The sequence below is a fragment of the Nansenia antarctica genome, assembly GCF_963989245.1.
Source record: "Nansenia antarctica genome assembly, chromosome: 5".
In the NCBI taxonomy this organism is placed as follows: Eukaryota; Metazoa; Chordata; class Actinopteri; order Argentiniformes; family Microstomatidae; genus Nansenia; species Nansenia antarctica.
Genome location: NC_137690.1, coordinates 34,472,100 through 34,492,256, shown reverse-complemented (window position 1 = coordinate 34,492,256; position 20,157 = coordinate 34,472,100). Strand labels below are relative to the sequence as shown.

Genomic DNA, 20,157 nt, shown 5'->3' with positions numbered 1-20,157 from the left:
ACTTGCCCTCCTCCACCGGCCCTAGTTTTGGATCTAGCTTGCTGTTCATTATTTTCATGATAAAACGTCATAACATCTTCATATACACCATACAGGATAAATACTGATTAACAGTAGGCTACTTTGGCAAATGCCCATTGAACAGATTTATTTATTATCCTATCTTAAGAAAACTAATGTAACACTCTCATCTGGGGATTTACACGGCAAATCAAATGAAGAACTACAAATGCCTGATGACAGGGAGATGACGTATGACTGCTCTGATGAATCAACCCCTATTTCATTAATTTTCTCTATATAACGACGTCGATCATTGATCGGCAATTACACTATATAATAGTTTGCCTAACTGGCCATCGGATTTGGGCTCCTAATATCTAAAAAGCACTACGGTTTTCTTATTTTATCGGATTAAAGTAGCAAAGACCAGACATTTCCATTGACCGCCAGTCAAACTTCTACACTTCTATCACCCCCAAAAGGGGCGTGGACATGACGGGAGCCAAAGTACCCGGATGCGTTGCTCTGATGAATGTCAAAATCTGAGCACCCTTCCTGCTAGCTAGACTATAGTGGATGGGCGTGTCCTCTCGCCCCTCTTCCTACCTCTAGGGTTTTTTCCAGGAAGTAACACTGAACTTTGCGTCGTTTCGCATCTTCAAATGGACCCGGTGGAATTCCCCAGACCATGGTCATACACATGTACCTCTGCCTAAATGACCACCTACGTTTCAAACGCCAGCGCTTAATTTTCTGTATGTATAATCTATGGATTAGCCTACTGCTGAATTTCGACTGATAGAAGATTTGGTTTATTTTTCAATTTTCATTTGTGGCAATTAATATCCTCTTGCTGTTGATGTCGGATTCATTTGACCGCTCGTTAAACGTGAACTCTCTGCGAGAGCCTGTCCTGAAGCAGCTGTGTGAAGTCCTGGATAAAACCAACAATAATGGATGGCGTAAACTTGGGGAGATGGTCGGCAGCGCCAGACGGTTTAAAGTGAGGTAAAGACAGCTTTGCTAAAACGGTTTGGGAACTAGGGTCTTTGAGTAGCTTCATGCAATGGTAATTCGATAGGGTTAGTTCTGTATGATTTATTTCACTGTAGTGTGTAGAATACACTTTACCCTTGTTTAAAAAACATGATGCATTGTTTTGATATTAGTTAATACTATAGGTCTACTTCTATGCAACTTGTGTTTTCATGCTTACTTCTGATTTATGAACGGACTTGGTGTTAAAATAGTGTGCATGAGTGTGCTTGTATGTGAGTGGCCTTCCTGCAGATATAACACAGGTAGCAGTGCCCTTTCCCTATCCCATAATTGCTTGGATGCTGAGTTCAAGCTCCTTTTCCAACATTTCATGTACATTTCTCACATGACTAAATGAGTATAGTGCATTGTCAAAGGCTGTTTTCCCACATCTGTGCAGTTCAGATGAGATGGAGATGTGCTCTCTGAAGGTGTTGGAGCTGGAGGGCAGCCCCAGCCGCATACTGCTCAGACTTATGGGGGATCGAGGCTTTACCCTCGGCCATCTGGTCGACCATCTACAAACAATGGGCCAGTCTGAGGCCCTTCAGTGTGTGAAACCACCAGGTATCCATTCATAACATCCTTACACAATTGTTTTCTAATAATTGTTTGTAGGAAAGATTCATGATGGTGAAACCACACGGTGATGCATTGCTACATTGTTTATTGAGGGAACAATAAGCTTTTGGTTACCTGTCCTTCACAGGATAAGATTGGTTATTATTGTGGTCATCGCGCACATTGATAGGGTATAACACTGCTGAACTCACTTCTTTCAAATGCCCTAATAACAGGTATCCAGATCCTCATCCAACCTCAGTCTGTGGCTATAATGGCTGGTCACAACCTGCGTCTTAGTTGCTACGCTGTGGGAAAATCAGGTGTGCAGTACCAGTGGTTTAAGACCAAGGAAGAGGTGAGCAGATGGCTAGTTTTTTTTTTTACACATTCATTTACTGATGGTTATTAACATGTTATTAATCACGTTATTAACTCCTGGCTAATATCTTAAACCAGATGTAATAGTGTCCGTTTCTGTTCCTTCTTATAGTTTTTCAATTATTATTGATTGAACATTGATTGAATATGTAATATTTGTCATATATATAAAAATCACACCCAGGTGGTGAAGTAAGCGGTGCAGGTTTATGAGCAATCATATACAAAAATGCCAAAGCATATGTTAAAGTCACCACAGACCAGACTTGTTTTGAGTGGGTTGACTAACTGACAGTTTCTGGCTCACTGTGTCCCTCCCCCTGCTTCTAAGCTGTGACATTTATAGTTTGTTGAAATATTCGGTGTTGTTTGAAAACCATGCAAGTTCACACAAATGGTGGAATGTTCAAAACTCCACTCTAGCAGCAGCTGGTAATTTCCATTTCAAACCCATTTTCTAACTTGTGACCGCAACTACAGTTTTTAAGGTACACAAAACATATTATATACAGATGTGCATCTGGTTGTTGACAGCTGAAATTACCAATCAGGCTTTCCAACGATATATAAAATACAATACCAATTGGTATTATTAAAGGGGAGGAATAATCAACCGGAATAACGTTTCCGAACAACCTGAGCTAGGTTTCAAAGACAGACAGTGTTGTGAGACACAGACAGCTTTTCTTCCTGCTACAGTGTTTAGATCCCAGTGTTTCCCCTACCATTGCCTTGGGACCCCCCGCCCCCCCAAGAAAGCGGAATTATTACGGACGTAGACACCAAACATCTGACAAGTAGGCTAAAATATCAGCTTTTTTAAAAACCCAACCCGAATCTGGTGAGTGGCAAGCCCATGGGCTCGTTGGTAACGTTAGTCCGCCAGTAGTCTCGCATAGCCAAACCTATCTCCACACTTCGCTTCGCGCTGGACACACTCGCACACTCGCGTACAAGATTGTGCGCGAGTGTGCGCGCGACGTGAGAGAGTTTTTGCAGGGTGAGATGTCTGCAGATGGAAAGTAAGCACGTTGAAACGTTAGCAAATATAATTGCTGAGTGTTTTAACAGAGCAAGTTGGTTCACATTGGTCGTTATTATTGTGACTAGAAAGTGTCTGATTATAGTTCCATGGTATGTAAAATAGTGTCAAAGAACTAGCAAGCTAACTAGCTAGCTCAGAGGTGATTAGATGAGCTAGTCTGCTACACATGCCAGCTAAAGAGCTAACTGGATGCACTTTATTATTTTACTTAAAGTAGATATACTATCTTTCTTATTCTGCTAGAATTGGCATATTTACAGTACATGGACAGTGGATTGAAGCATTGGAAATGTCTGTTTTTTATAGCAATCCAATATTCAATTATAATTATGTTATAAATTGATATGGATAAATGTATACCTCTTATTAGATTATAAATACTCTGGTTGTTATGTTTGCCTTTTGGTTGACTGCAAAAGAGGGAGAGAGGAGGATAGAGAGCAGGATGGTGCACCAGAGAGAGAGAGAGCGCAAGAAAGTGAGAAAGTGGACAGGTAGTCAAGACCACATAAGTAAGTAGCCTTGAGAACCGATGGTTCTCGAGCCTAATGGCCCATAGGGCAGGAGCCTATCTCCTGTTTCCGTAGCGTGAGGCGGCTTAATGTACAAGTTAGTACACTCCCTGGACATGACGCTGGTATGTCGCAGGGTCTTACCCCCTGGGGGGGGGGGGGGGGTCCATGCCACGGTCCATGCCACCCCCCCAAGGCAGCAAACCTAGGGGAAACACTGGATCCAGAACAGATCTGCCCCAGACAAGGTATAACAATAACAGCTTAAACAAGCAATTCACCCTGCTACTGTCTGTGTACAATAATGTTTATTGAAAGTAACAATCAGCACTTTGAAAATGTTCAGATAACCAAGGAGAGACGTAGAGATGTGCCTGTGATATCAATTAGAGAATGAAAACAACAGTGATCGGGTTGAAGAAAAAAAACTGTCATAAGCAAGACAAATTTGCCAAACAACTGCTTGGAGATGACTGTTTTTCTCCGCTTGTTGAACTGTAGTGAAAGTCTTCTATTATTGTGATTAACTTGATTACAAATTGTAATGGATTGACAGCAGTAATATAAATATAGTGTACTGTATATATCTGTGTATGTGTATGTATGCATGTCTCCAGGTGCCAGGCAACTCCTCTCCAGACCTGATGATAAGTCCTGTTGGCCTAAAAGACACAGGGTTTTACATCTGTAGGGTCAACTGTGGCGACTCCTTCCAGTTCAGCCAGTGGACTCAGGTGGATGTCCTGGATGTTGCCCCGTCCTCTGGTGAGCCGGTACAGTGTCCTACTATCTCTGTCTCAGCCCCTTATGCTTAGTTAGTTGCTGCAGCACTAACTGTTATCTCCATTTCATTATTTCTGTTTAATTGAATTTACACAGGAAAAGATTACACAAGAAAAGATTAAAAGTAACATTACAGATGCTAAAATGTCTTACATTTAGACTGGCCTGACTCTGGTTTGCAGCAGGTTCTTGTTGTGCAACATACAAGACAGAATCACATAAAGAATACAAGTGGTACAATCGGGAACAATCACAAAAAAAACATTAAACATTAAAACAGTCAGTTCATAGTGTGTATGGTCTTATGGATTGATGACTGAATGAAACATCACTTGTTTCGTCAGCATCGTCAATCCCTCCGTATGAGAAAGACTCATTGAGAGTAGAACTACCAAACATAACAGTACGTTGAGAAGAACCGTTTGGTCCCAGGTTTAGGGTCCCACTCGCCGGAGGGCAGGCTGAAGGTGGTGATCCAGCCCCAGGCCCAGAGGAGGCTGGTGGGGGACTCTCTGCAGCTGGAGTGTGGAGCTGTGGGGAGGCCAATCCCTCTCTACCAGTGGCACAGAAACGGGGTGCCGCTCCCGAACGCTTCCAAGAGGAGACTGGTGGTAGGAAGGATGGATGAAAGCATGGCTCATGCAGTTATACAGACTGTTACAGAGGCTGTTGGTTCAAACTTGGCACACAATGTATCCATCTATGTAGTGTTTGCCTGGCTAAGCCACCATGGCAAAGATCTTAGACACCTAGGGCCCTATTATGCACTTCATCAATAAGACGAGGCGGTAGATCTAAACTTAAGACGTGGAGGCGTGGTCAAGGCCACTTTGCTATTATGCGTGCTGTAGTGGGCGCCTAAAACCCGGCGCTAAGCAAAGAAATTAGTCATGGGTGTGTTTTGGGCGTCTTCTCAATCAACCCAATCAGCGTGCCAGGTGCCATTCCCTTTAAGAACCGGCTGCGTTGAGTCATTAGCGCTATGCTATTATGGAAGTCCTGAGAAGGAGGTCAGCGCGCTTCTCTGCCTCTCCCTTCTGAAATAAAGCATTTATACTGTGACCGTAATTGACGTCTTGCCGTGGAGCCACGTGCGTGTTCATGTGTGCCCACATGCATGCGCAAACCGCGGAGGTGCGCTCGTGTTTCAAAACGTGCATGAAGTCTAAACTTAAGAACTTTTCAAACCACTTCTTAGCGATAGGAGCAAAGTCAGATCGCATAATAGCAGGGGCGCCTAGTGCACTTCATTAACATATGAACACTCCCACAATGAGCAATATATGCACGGGAGTTTTACGTCTTATGTGTGGGCGCCTATCGACACCTGCATAATAGCAGTAGCGCGTATGAAGCGCATAATAAGGGTGGCGGTAGGTCTTAACCTGGCGGTGCGTCTTAATTAACACTTAAGACGGCAAGTTAAGAAGTGCATAATAGGGCCCCTAGTGTAATTGCCATTAGGATACAATTGACATACAATGAATGAAAAAAAAAGTTTACGGTATTAAGAAATTATCATGATTTAAAGTTTGAAAATGAACATTTAAATCATTTGAGAAAATGCTTGTTTGTTGACGTCCACAGATCCCATACTTGATGCTGGAGCATCATGGGAAGTATCGCTGTGAGATTTGCAGTAACTCAGAGAGAACGTGGACAACCGAGGTGGATGTTGTAGTAGGTGTGTCTCTTTTCTTTCATGTAACTCAATGATGATGTTGCAAGCCCGCATAGAGGGTTAGTACTGTATGTAAGTGTAAGTACAGTATGCCTAATATGTTTAGTGACAATTCTCTGCTGCTTAATTGCCCTTGTTCTTGACTGAAAGGACCAAGGATATCTATCCAGTTTTCAGGGGCAATGGAGTGTTCTGAAGGTATAGTTGAAGTGCCTGGTTCCTCTTAGTTTGGGCATCTGGGACATAAGTGCATTTGGATATAAGTAAAACTGCCATGGCTAGGTTCTACATGTTGTTATTGTATTAGCATGGCCTATGTCCTCCTAAATTCATAATGCTCGCAATTCTCTTATTGCATGCTGAGTTTCATAATAGCTCCTCATAGCTAGAGCATCTCAGCAGGTTGGCTAATCCAGACCTACATGGGTCATTATAAAACAGACTTTATGCCAACTAGTGCTGGAAGGTTCCGGGTTTCATCTGCAGGGATTGCATGACTAATCTTTGGACTCTCTTGTCCTTTCCATTGACTCATGAGGGCTCAAAAGAATCCTTCATCCCACAGAAAATATTCTCCTCTTTCTCCTCTCAATATCTTTACTCCTTACAAAAAATCGCAGAAAACATCCCCACATTTATATCACAGTCTCTCAACTTTAATTGGTTTGGATTAGATTCCCCTCGCCCCTCACTGATGGTGTATGGGATCATGTTAATAGGGCCGTTCCCTCGCCCCTCACTGATGGTGTATGGGATCATGTTAATAGGGCCGTTCCCTCGCCCCTCACTGATGGTGTATGTGATCATGTTAATAGCCTGGCCGTGCACAAACATTTTGGGGGCCAGGGGCTCAACCCAAAAAAACCAAAAAAACACTGACATACACTCTTCCACATGGTTTTGTTAGAAATAACAGTTTTAGAACAATTTTTCCTTTTTTTCTCAGAATAAATTTATTTCAACTAAAGGTTGGATGTTTAAACATTTTTTCAGTGTGACATTAAGTTAATTCACCAAAAGGTGAATTTTGTAGAACCCTTTTTACTCATCTTTACCAGTGGTGCCAATAATTGTGGAGGGCTCTGTATATCACCATGCTTCCTCCATGGCTTGCAGAAGGGGTATGCACTCATGGGGCCTTCTAAAGCCAATCTGAAAAAACTCCTCAATAGGGTTGAGAAATGGAGAATATGGTGGCAGATGAACGGAAAAACGTGGGTGGTTAATGAACCAGTTGCGGACCAGAGCAGCCCGGTGGAAATGGATGTTGTCCCAGATGACAACCTACCTGGGCTGCTCTGGGTTATCCATCTGCTCAGCTGGGGTGAGGATATTGTGTTGTGTGTCCAGGAAAGTGATGAGATGGGCACTATTGTAGGGGCGACGGGTTGGATGGTGATGGAGGACGCCTTGGTGATTTATAGTGGCGCACATGGTGATGTTTCCCCCTCCCTGGCCAGGAACTTCAACAATGTCACGCTGGCCGATGACGTTCCTTCCCTGTTGCCGTCCTTTTTGCGAGGTTGAAACCCACTTCATCAACGTGGTCAACCAAAGTGGTCCGAATCTCATCAGAGGCAACTACTCTCCTAGGTTGTAGTCTTGGTTAGCCTCTTGCTCATCCTCCTCCTCCTCTGATTCTCACTCCTCTCGCTCTACCTCTTTCTGCAAAGTTGGCATCCATTGTTCTCCAACACAGGAGAGCTCCAATTGCTAATTGAAAAGCAATAGGTGTTTGCCTATATGAAGAGTCAATGGTGTCATTGGTGGTTTGAGTTTAGCATTCTGAATGGTAGTGTCTTCCAACACAAGACATTTTAACAGTGAAGATGCCAAATGTAGAGAATTGCGTGTAGTGTTTTGCAAAAAGTGTGGTTTATAACTGCAAAATGAATGAAAAGCAGGAAATGTGTTTGTATTTGTGCAGAATTGGTGTAAGATAAGATACATGAGTTTCAGGTTTTGGTCATTGTGTCTCAAGTTCCAGTGTTTTAGTGTGTAAGCAACTGAGAAAAACTCAAATTATAGGCTAATTAGACTAGCTTGCTTGCTTGCGAGTACAGAGGCTATTGATGTCAAAATTACAATATGAAGTCCTACTGACTTGGGCACGGCATGCTTTTCATGACAAGTTGTATTCGGAATGTCGGAAGATGCGTTGTTGATTGATTGTGACAAAACCATTCTGAAGGGGTGGGGGGAGGGGGAATACTTTTTAAATGGATACAGTGTATTTTTTTGGTGGATACTATTATACACTTCCCTCTTTATATTTGATCAAATTTCAATAACAAATAAAGAAAAGAAAAAAAATACAATTAATACCAGCCAGAAAAGGCCACTTTCTGACTGAGGGCAAAAGGTCAGGGGCTCAAGCCCCCCCCTTGGGCCCTATCTGTTTACGTGCCTGCATGTTAACAAGATGCATTGACTTATCATTAATAAGGAACATATTTTCTGTGGATACCAATTTACTAATGGTTAACAAGGCGCATGCTAATCGTCTTTCTAGCCTCTGACTTATCCTAATCAATGAAAGACATTACTGTGTGAATACTGTGATTGAAAGACACAAATGTAGAAAGAACATTTCAGTAATTGTTCTGTTATTGTGTCGTCCTCCCCCACCCTCCCTCTCAAGATGACTTTTATGCCTTTGGAGCAAGTAAGTGACAATGTCTTCTTTCAGTATATTGTTTTAGCTAGCTATTGTTGGTATATACTGTGTTTTTTTGTACAGAATGAATATGTACAGTATACACTCTGAAGTACCTGTATACAGCATGTTCATTATAGTGTTTTGATTGTAGGTGCCATTGAACCCCTGAACAGCACTCAAGAACAGCCGTACGGTAAGCAGAACAAAAAGGAAGTTATAGTAGTGGGTTTGATGACCAAAGCCACAGTACAAAACAAAACACAAGAAAAAGTATTGCGCTTCGCCGCAGGGCTGAAAAAAAAACAGGCCTAAGGAAGTCCATTTTAAGGTACTGTATTTATTGGGGCTTGTCAGCACTTAGCACTGTTCCCAGAAACAGGTTACAATTAACTATAAAATAATAAACAAAAGACAAATAAGATGAAATTACAAATATTCTTATGTCAAAAATATACATGCAACAATGTAATCACAAAACTTAAACAACAGCAGTCAATCTCAGACAATATAAATAGAACACTTCACACTTACTGCTTTTCAATTATTTAAAATATTGAATGGTGCCAAGCAATACTGTACAATCTGTACAATTTACCTTTTGTGGCCAACTGAATTCGTCTCATGGTCTTGGATGATATTTCTCACAGCGACGGATAAAGTGGCTCTGCTGATAGGCAACCTGTCCTATCAGAACCACCCCCAGCTGAAGGCGCCCATGGTGGATGTCTACGACCTCACCAACCTCCTTCGCCAGCTCAACTTTAAGGTGGTGTCTCTGCTGGACCTCACAGAGTCTGAGATGCGCAACGCCGTAGACGAGTTTTTGCTGTTACTACACAAGGGTGTCTACGGTATAAAAATAAGTGACTGTGGCCTAGTATTTTTTTTTTGTAAACCTTTGGTTGATGTCATTTATTTTGGTCATTGGTCTGAAGTCATACTAATCTTTCCATAGGTTTACTGTATTACGCTGGGCATGGTTATGAGAACTATGGCAACAGCTTCATGGTCCCTGTGGACGCCCCGGACCCGTACCGCTCAGCTAACTGCCTGTGTGTGCAGAGCATCCTGAGACTGATGCAGGAGAAGGAGACGGGTCTGAACGTGTTCCTGCTGGACATGTGCAGAAAGAGGTGGGCAGTGGACAGATATATTCTTCACATGCTAGACTATTGCCATGCAATATTAGTTATTGCCATTCCTGGTTGGTGATATGGGGTGTAGTCTACCCATTCATTGCTGGTTCTACTGGAATATTCTCCCCCCAAAAATGTTGATTTCTCACCAGGAATATTCATGACGACTCCACCCCAAACATCACCTTGAGAGTCACAGCGAATATTGTTTTTGGATACGCCACGTAAGTTTGGATATCGGATCATTACATTTTAGATATAGAACATTGTACGAACAAAGGAAAATGTAGCTTTATCACATGCTGTGTGCTCTGCTATCGTTTAGCTGCCAAGATGCAGAGGCGTTTGAACTGAGCTCAAGTGGTTTCACCAACGGTGTCTTCGTCAAGTTTCTGAAGCAGCGTCTTCTGGACAATGAGAAGATTACTGTGTTACTAGACAGAGTGGCCGAGGGTGAGAGAATCGTTGACCACTTTGGAAGAATGAAAGATTGTGTCGATTTCACCCCACTGTACGCAGGGTCACAATATGTGACAGGTTCTGGTGAAAAAGTCCTGTATGGCAAGGTCATTTTCCAGTTTTTTTCAGATTATGAAAGTGCAGATTGTAAACTTTCAAATTGTATGTGTCATACATTAAAATACGCTATGCTTAATTGAATGTTGGCACACCTCAAACAGAGAATGGGAGAAACTGGCTCTGAATCAAAACACACGCAAAACAGCTGCTAGTAGCTATCAGCTAAGAAGCCACATTGCTATGAACATCTAACTGCGAGTTTAGCACATCACAACATGCTGATAGAACATGAACATGCTAAAAACATATAACACAAACTACACATAATTAGATCACACAGTCCTTGCTTTTGAACATGCCATATATCACTTACCCAGTAGCCTATGGCAGATCATACATTTACATTTATGGCATTTAGCAGACGCCTTATTCCAAAGCAACTTACAATCGATACATTTGACTAAGCAAGTGAATCATCAATTCACCAGTCGTAGCAGGAAGAGTAATCTAGCTCAGGCCAGGGCCCATTGGCAGTTGCTGTGATAGAAGAAGACACTGGAGATATAGTACAAGGGGGAAGTAGAAATCTTAGGAGAGACACAGTATAGGGGGAAGCAGGTGTCTCAGGAGACAGTGCTGGGAGATAGTAGATGTCTCAGGAGGAGCAGTTAAGGTGTAAGCTGAAGAGATGGGTCTCCAGTCTTCGACGGAAGATGGGGGAGCGAGTGTAGTGAAGAGACGTGACCGGGCAGTGTGACTGCCGCGTTGGCGTAGAGGTGGTGGGGCCAGTTGGCCAGCAGAGGTGGAGGAGCGGAGTGAACAGGCTGAAGTTTGGGTGACCATTGCCTGCAGGTAGGCAGGGGCTGTCCCTTTTGCTGCCTGGTAGGCAAGCACCAGGGTCTTGAATCTGATGCGAGCTGCTCCAGTGCAGGTTGCGACGGAGGGGAGTGACATGAGAAAATTTGGGGCACCAGACAGGCAGCAGCATTCTGGATGAGCTGCAGAGGTCTGATGGCAGAGGTGGGGAGCCCGGCCAGGAGTGCGTTGTAGTAGTCAAGGCGGGAGATGACCAGTGACTGGGTCAAGAGTTGCGCTGCTTCTCTGGTGACGAATGGATGTATCCTTCTAATGTTGTAAAGGAAGAATCTGCAAGAGCGTGCTGTCACTGCGATGTTCTCCGCACAGGATAGGTGGTTGTCCAGAATCACTCATTTGTGTCTTTCACCAGACGCTGTCTGGGAAGGGATTACAGTAGAGTTCTTAGAGAGGGCAGGCTTTCCCAGGGATGAAGAATAGCTCAGTCTTGTTACTGTTGAGCTTGAGATGGTGGGCTGACATCCATGTAGAGATGTCAAGGAGACATGCAGAGGTATGTGTTGCCACATGTAGGTCAGAGGGGGGGGAGGACAGGAAGAGTTGACTGTCATCTGCGTAGCTGTGGTAGAAGAACCTGTGTGAGGAGGTTACCGAGACAAAATACTTGGTATAGAGGGAGAACAGTAGGGGCCCTAGGACAGAGCCCTGGTGTACCCCATTGGTGAGGGTTCATGGAAAAGACAATGAATCTCTCCAAATCACCTGGTAGGAGTGACCCGCCAGGTAGGAAGCAAACCAGGAGTGTGCGGTGCCAGAGATACCCAGTTCTGAGAGGATGGAGAGAAAGATCTGGTGTTTGACTGTGTGGAAGACAGCAGACAGGTCCAGGAGAATGAGAACAGAGGAGAGGGAGGAAGCTTGAGCAGAGTGGAGGGCCTCCGTGACAACAAGGAGAGCAGTCTCAGTGGAGTGCCCATCAAGGTTAGTGGACAGAGGTGTCGAAGGATGAGGTGAGAGGGTGGAGGATGCTGAATCAATGGATAGAAGGGAGAAGGATTCAACAGCAGGTAGGGAAGATAAGACAGAGGAAGAGAGGGTGTTGGGGGAGATGGTACGTAGGTTTGCGGTGAGACGGTACAAGGTGGTTAGAGTCTGACAGGGAAGAGGTGGATTTGAGGGGGAGGGAGAAGGATACAAAGTCGAGATGATTGCCTGCCTTATGAGTCGGAGGAGAGCGGGACAGGGTAAGGTCAAAGGAGAAGAGAAGGTCAAGTACTCCAAATGAGAGAAGTTTCTCTGGCTGGATGTTGAAGTCACTCAGTAGTGCGAGTGGAGTGCCATCATCAGGGAAGGAGCTGAGAAGGACATCCATCTCTTCTAAGAAGTGACCGAGTTGGCCTTGTGGGCGATAGATGAACAACAATTCATTCAAATCCTAGTTGAGGAATGGGATGCCGTCCCACAGCAGTGTGTGATATTAAGTGGGCTCTTCAACATTTAAACGTTTAATATGAAAATAATTGGAAAACACATTAATATATACGTATACTGTATATATTTTGGGTCATTTGCACAACTTGAGAATTGCCGACATGCAGACCTTTTCACCAGACCTGGTCACATATAATACAACAAGTGAACATGGAATATATTGCTCCAGTGCTGTATCATGACAACTAGTATGTGTAGTAATGCTGTATGTACATTTATCCATGCATGACCTAACAATGTTAGACTGTCTTTCCATGTTGTAACCCTATGACGTGTTGTTGGGTTGCTATTGATGTCTCCAGACATGGGACAGTTTGACGCCACCAAGGGGAAGCAGGCTCTGGAGATCCGCAGCAGTCTGTCTGAGAGGAGGGCTCTGACCGACCCTATTCTGCCCTGCGACAGCTCTGACATGGCCCTGGCGCACAACCGCCAATGGGCCAAGGCTCATGGTAAACACCCACACCCCAGAGAATCTCTCAAACAATTATCATTTGCAGAGAGGAAATACATTTCTGTACATTGTAGTTAAAAAAAAAATGCTAACACTGTAAGCTATGTAGAGCAGTCATAAGGGGAGGGGGGGTGAGCAAAAGACATACAATAATTGTCCCCTATGATAGGTTGCTGGATTTTGACAAACACAAAACAAAACAAAGCAAAGGTATTGTTTCATTATAGAGCTCCCTGAGAGTATGTGCCTGGACTTTGAGTGTGGGGCCCAGATCAAGCTGGGCTTTGCAGCAGAGTTCTCCAACGTGCTGGTCATCTACACCCACATCGTGAAGAAACCAGCGGACATGTCCTTCTGCCAGGCGCATGTCACCGACTTCTCCCTGGTGAGACGTTTCAGTCCTTTCACTGTGTTTAGTGTGGGAAGAGGAAGCAAGGTCCCCGATACGATAGAAATTATACATGTAGGGGGGTTGAAATTTATTTGAACCAAATGTGTCCGTTTTGTGGCATTTAAATCGCAAATTCAATTCAGTATTAAGCCACAGAACTGGTAAATGTTGGTTGTAGAGTTAAAGTGTCCCCCAACTTGTACCGCGGTATACATTACTACTGCAATATGAAAGATCACCTTGGTAGGGCTTTGAGGGAGCCGCCAATTTCAAATAATGTATTTGTGACAGCAGTTGGTGAAAGGTGGACCTTTCGGCAAGGTCTTTTTTTTTTCTTTTCTTTTTTTTTTACAGATTATGAAAGTGCAGTTTGTAAACTTTCAAATGATGTGTCATACACTGAAAATAAACCCCTCAAAAAAAGTTCGGAAACGTTATTTGGGTTGATTAATCCTCCCCTTTAATAATACCAATTGGTATTGTAATTGGTGTTACTCATTCCACGAATGCATGATCCTTACAAGTTGTACCTCGTTGTAAAGGTGACTAATCAGGCTTTCCAACGATATAAAATACAATACCAATTGGTATTATTAAAGGGGGGGATTAATCAACCAAAATAACGTTTCCGAACTTTTTTTGAGGGGTTTATTTGAATAACATGCTTATTTGAATGTAGGTACACCTCAATTCAACTAGCGGTGAAAACCTCCCTGATCCAAAACAAACTGGTGTCAGACTGTGCTCCATCGTGATAGCTAGCTAACTAACAACAAAGAACATCGCAGATAGCTGCTCTGCATGTTTAGCAGATCACAACATGCTATTAGAACATGAACATGCTAAAAACACATAATTACACATAACTCAGGGCTCTCAAGTCTCACGCATTGGGCGTGAGACAAGGTGTGGCGTGTGAGCGTGTGAACGGGTTGAAATGCGTGTGTCTCACGCCCAATGCGTGAGACTTGAGAGCCCTGCATAACTAGATGATCACACAGTACCTAAACATAACAAGACATGTATCACCAACACCAACACTCACCCGAGTACAAAGTGAATTGCGTGTCCTTTTTCTGAGGAGAAGCGGCCACGCGACCCACAATTACGATTGCGTCGAAATAGTTAGCTTTTTTGACAGGTTATTTATTTGACAAATTACATTTTTAACAGAAAGTTCTGTCATCACTTTCATAGCGTCTTCAACCACACAGACAGTGGTACTGGACAAACACTCTTAAGGCGTTTCTTCTATATGCGCACGTTGCACAGTAGAATTCCTTTTCATGACGGTATTGACGGACACTTGCTATTTTCAAATATCGAGCTCTACTGTATTACCGCCCAACCCTAGTCGGTGGTACAGCACATACACTCAGATTGCCTTTCATTTGTTTTGTCCAGGACCTTGATGTTGATCCCAAAGAGATGAACAGGGAAACCCCAGAGGAGACTGGTATCTACCTGCTCTCCAGCACTCTACCTCAGCACTGTCTCTACACCCGACTCAGCTCCTTACAGAAGCTCCGGGTAAGACTTCCACGACAACAGCATCATTATTTGATTTGACTTATTAGGATCCTAATAAGGGATCAAGGGATCACAAAATGTAGGGTCCACAATCACAGTCCACAACCCTCATCGCAGACTCCAGGAAATGTGCTGCCCTGGTCCTCCTGGACCTCACCGCAGCTTTTGACACCATAGACCATGCCATCCTCTTTAATCGACTCCAGCAGGAGGTTGGCATCACCGACACCGCCTTGTCCTGGTTCAAGTCTTACCTCAGCAATAGAACCTACGCCGTCCACATAGCAGACAGCTCCTCCAGACAAGCCAACCTCACCTGTGGGGTCCCTCAGGGCTCCATCCTCGGTCCCATCTTGTTCTCCCTCTACATGCTCCCCCTCTGTCTAATCCCTCAACGCTACCAGATCTCATTCCACTGCTATGCGGACGACACCCAGCTTTACTTATCAATCAACACTGACGACCCCGCCGATCTGATGCGCCTGATGGACTGCCTCCACGATGTGAAGGAGTGGATGGCCCAGAACTTCCTACAGCTGAATGAGAGCAAGGGGGAAATCCTCCTCATCGGCAACACCACCGCCATCACTCAGCTCAGCACCAACATGGGAAGCCTGTCCACCCTTGTCAGACCACATGTCAAAAACCTCTGTGTCATCTTTGACTCCGAGCTCAACCTTAACCGACAAGTGAGCTCCGTCGTGAAGTCATGTTTCTACCAACTACGTATCATAGCCAAGATCAAGTCCTTCCTCACCCCCAGTGACCTGAGGAGGGTCGTCCTCATGCTAGGCTCGACTACTGCAACTCACTCTATGCTGGACTTCCTACCGCCTGCAGCTAGTCCAAAATACCGCTGCCAGGCTGGTGTCAGGCACTAAAATGAGGGACCACATCTCCCCTGTCCTCATCTCCCTTCACTGGCTCCCAGTAAAGAAGAGAGTGAAGTTCAAGATCTGCATTTTTGTCTACAAAGCTCTCAACAGTCTCGCCCCACCCTACATCAAGGACCTCCTGGACCTGTCTTCCACCTCAAGGCCCAGGCTCAGGTCCGACGCCCAACTCAGCCTGAGGGTCCCCCGCACCAACCTCAAGAGGAAGGGTGACCGTGCCTTTGCGGTGATAGCACCGACCCTGTGGAACGCGCTCCCTTCCGCCATCAAGTCTGCCCCCACTCTGGACTCCTTTAGAGCCAAGTTAAAAACCCACCTCTTCGTCAATGATGTTCCCTAAGTCTACTCCCTATTTGTTGTTAATTGTATCCCTTGAGATGTTCGTTTAAGTAGTCTGTGTCTGTTTGCTTTCTGTGTTCCTTGTCCTTGTCCTTGTCTTTATCTGTTCCTTTACCCGGGCTGCGCCCCGGGCCGATGTAAAAGTTGGATGGGGGGCGCATTATAAATAAAATTAACATTAACATTAACATTAACCCATCCTTAGGGGTCCACAAACATTATCATGTTACATCGATATTACACTGACCACACCATTGTTAAATACCTGCATTACTATGTCTGTGTTCTCTCTGCCTCTCCTGCAGGAGGAGCTGAGCTTCACCGTGTGCCTGCAAGGGACCTTCGCCTCCATGGACGAGCTGGTGGACTGGACCCAAGGCGTCAACATCAGGAAGCCGCTGATCGCCAGACTGGACCTGCATCGCACCATGCGGAGGAGCAGCTGCCTGCAGACCTGCCTGAGCCCCCACAGCCCCTCTCACAGCCCCTCCCCCAGCCCCGGAGCCAAGCACCTCCACCAGCACCACGGTGGTCTTCTGCTCCCCCCCCACGGCCCCCCTGGTCCATACCTGGACACGTACGAGCATCTGCAGGGAGCCGTGGGAGGCTGTGGGAGCGCCACGCCATATGACAACTGTGGCCTGGAGCCTCACTATGGCTGCTATGATGACTCAGCACTCCTGGGCTCCCCCTGCAGGCCTAGCATCCCCATCGAGACCACGGATGACATCAACGAGCTGCAGACCGTGTTTATCAATAGTCTACAGTTTCAGCGCCAGTGAAGAGGAGGGCCTGGGGAGGACACTGTCACCTGGACACCGAAAGGATTCTACAAATCCAGGAATGGTCTATGGGCAAACTGTATATAGCAGACCTGGGCATTGTACGGCCCACGGGCCAAATACTGCGGGATGATTCTGACCGGTCCGCGAAAGATCGCATGATGATGAAAAAAAGATTCTAATTATCTTATGGGTGGACTAAAACCGCATTGCTTTTATTTTGAAACCCATTTATTCTCACAAATATTTTCAGTTGCTAATTTGGCCCCCTGGGAAAAATAATTGCCCACCCCTGGTATATAGGATACAGTATATTACAGTGTCACTTTTTAGAGCACTACTGTAAATGTTCTTGGACAATTATCCACTTAGGACATGTTTTAGAATTTATTTATTTTTAAGCTGTCTTAAGCTGTCCCATAGAGAGATTGTCTATACTGAAGAGGTTTTTGTAGGCCATTGAAGATCACTCTAAAAATAAATGGTCACTATTTCATCCACTGGGGGGATTTTCTTGGGGTTCTTATGAAACATCTCTGTATTTATTGCAAGCAAGCAAGCGAAAGGTACAACATCCAGTTGTACATATTCATTAACAAAGGCTTCACAGACAATTCAGGTATGTATTTTAGTGCATGTCTTTTTTCAAAATGTACTATTTATAGCATCATCTATGGTGTTTCACCCCCTCCCCACCCTCCCCTCTTGTATTAGAAAAGTGCATATGCCGTACAATGACTTGGGATGCCGTAACAGTGACAATACTCTCACATAGCCCTATCCATGTCACGTGTCCCTTATTACTACATCACCACAGCCGGGTTCGGGAGAGCTCGAGAGAGATGATCACACAGTCCTTGCTTTTGAACAGGTCCGAAAACTGAAGTTTCTTTACAAGCCAATGTAATCAAAGCCATGTAATCACTTACCCAGTAGCCTATGGCAGACAATAGAGTTAATCCAATTCACAAATTATTTTAATTATGATTATAATTATTTAGTGATCCTAAAACTGTTGTTTGCTATATCGAGTGGGCACTTTCGTAAAAAAAAAAAAAAGAGGAAAACACTGTCGTCTTCAACAAGATCTGCAGTAGCTGCATATACTAACTTTTGATCGCTTCTCAAAACTTTCACAACGTCTTTACTGATTGACAGCACTCAAACACCCAATGGGCGTTGGGGGGGCCAATCAGATCACAAGGGGGGCGGGTGCCACCCCATGCTACAAAGCAAATCAGGACCAACAACTTAACACCTCAGATACCATGTTAGCCTAGCATCTCCGGCTCTCTATGCTACTGGCAGCACTACACTGGGGAGCCTCTTGTCAGACCGGGCTTTTGTGACAGATGGCTCCTTCCACAAGGGCCTTTCTGGGTGCCTGGGGGTACAAACACGTTTCATTCGCATTTCTTCATCATCATTTAAGTATTTTTTTTATGCTGTAATCCTCAGGCTCTATTCAGGTCCACTGTACCGTACTCTCTGTGGCAGGCTCCAATGGGTCATGCACTGTGTCACACTGGAAAGACTCTCAAAGCCTCAGTTGCCTTATGTGATTCATTGTGTCATATAACTTTGCAGTAGTGGTGTTTTATATATCACTATCAAACAGTGAAACAGTGTTTCTGTGTGTAATATTTTTTTTATGGAGAAACGTTTACAGACAACAAGAAGACAAATTCAAATATGAATAATACTCATTGGTTATTCTTGGGGACAACATGCAAGATACGCCCCTATATTTGCATACAGATCTGATAATCGGGCAAAGAATGAATGTTGAAAAGAAAGTATGTATGTGGAAAAGAATATATACTGAAATGTGTGAATGAGGGAATAAAAGAAAGAATAAATGTATAAATACTGAAATCAATTACATGAATGAATGATTGAATAGGGGAATAAATACATCAGGAAATAAATATATACAGAAATTAATGTGTAAAAGAATAAATAAACAAATAAATGTATTTATAATTACATTAATTTATTTATATTTGTATTTATGTATTTCCTTATTACTGTGTGTATTCATTTATTTATTCATTCATTTATTTATCTATATACCGTAAACCCCTCAAAAAAAGTTCGGAAACGTTATTTTGGTTGATTATTCCTCCCCTTTAATAATACCAATTGGTATTGTATTTTATATCGTTGGAAAGCCTGATTAGTCACCTTTACAACGAGGAACAACTTGTAAGGATCATGCATTCATGGAATGAGCAACACAGCTAAACGTGTGGGTAGCGGCCCAAAAATATTTGCCAAAATCCCCTGTATTCTTCTGTTGGTATTCACTCTCGTTTTGAGTTGCTTGGTGGATTGGATGATTGCACTCTCCCACAGTAATAAGGAAAAAACAACACATATTGGCCATTTTTACACTTTATTAATTTTACACTGTCAGGGACCTCAGCAGCGTGTGGAAGATCCATACGCAGTCACAACAGCTTGGCTCCTCCTCCTCATGCTGGTCACCAGCCTGGTCACACACTGCTGTGGGACGGCATCCCATTCCTCAACTAGGATTTGCCGCATTTCAGCCAACATGGTTGCGTTGGTCACTCTGGCACGTACAGCACACTCAAGCTGATCCCACAAGTGTTCAGTTGGGTTGAGGTCTGGACTCACGGCAGGCCATTCCACCCTCTCCACTCCCAAATACTGGAGGTGCTCTGTGATGATCCTGGCTCTGTGGGGTCGAGCGTTGTCATCCTGGAGGATGGAGTTAGGTCCCAGATTCTGGAGATATGGGATCGCCACTGGCCCCCGAATATCATTCCTGTCAATTAGGTGCCATTCAGGTGCCAGTCACACACCTGTGACTGACATACACAGGGTTGCCACGCTACCTGGAAAACAGGGAAAACATGGACATTATTGAGCCCTGTTCCATACCTGGAAAAGGCATGGAAACTGAGCAAAATTTAAAATTAACATGGAAATCTTGTGTTGTCCTGGAAAATTTGATAGGCTTTCTAAAACATTTAATAATTTAAGTTTATTCTTAAATGTAAGTAGTTGGCTTGAAACTGTCTGTGGCTGTTCTAAATGTGGCTTTATCAATGTTGGTTGGCAAGCAGTGTTGCCACAGTTACTTTGAAAAAGTATTCTGATTACTGATTACTCCTTTA

At 44.0% G+C, this 20,157-nt stretch overlaps 1 protein-coding gene across 1 annotated transcript; it reads left to right on the top strand.

The window, feature by feature from the left end:
* Positions 1–862: 862 nt before the first annotated feature.
* malt1 (MALT paracaspase 1) lies at positions 863–17,504 on the top strand (the record flags this gene model as incomplete). Its single annotated transcript, XM_080530679.1, has 17 exons — positions 863–1,011; positions 1,442–1,608; positions 1,839–1,960; positions 4,158–4,305; positions 4,756–4,934; positions 5,911–6,007; positions 6,155–6,202; positions 8,646–8,669; positions 8,815–8,856; positions 9,311–9,514; positions 9,619–9,796; positions 9,952–10,023; positions 10,125–10,252; positions 12,928–13,077; positions 13,307–13,464; positions 14,875–15,000; positions 16,538–17,504. 17 exons carry the CDS (start codon positions 863–865, stop codon positions 17,012–17,014), a joined length of 2,469 nt encoding a protein of 822 aa, XP_080386805.1. The 3' UTR covers positions 17,015–17,504.
* Between the last annotated feature and the right edge of the window lie 2,653 nt (positions 17,505–20,157).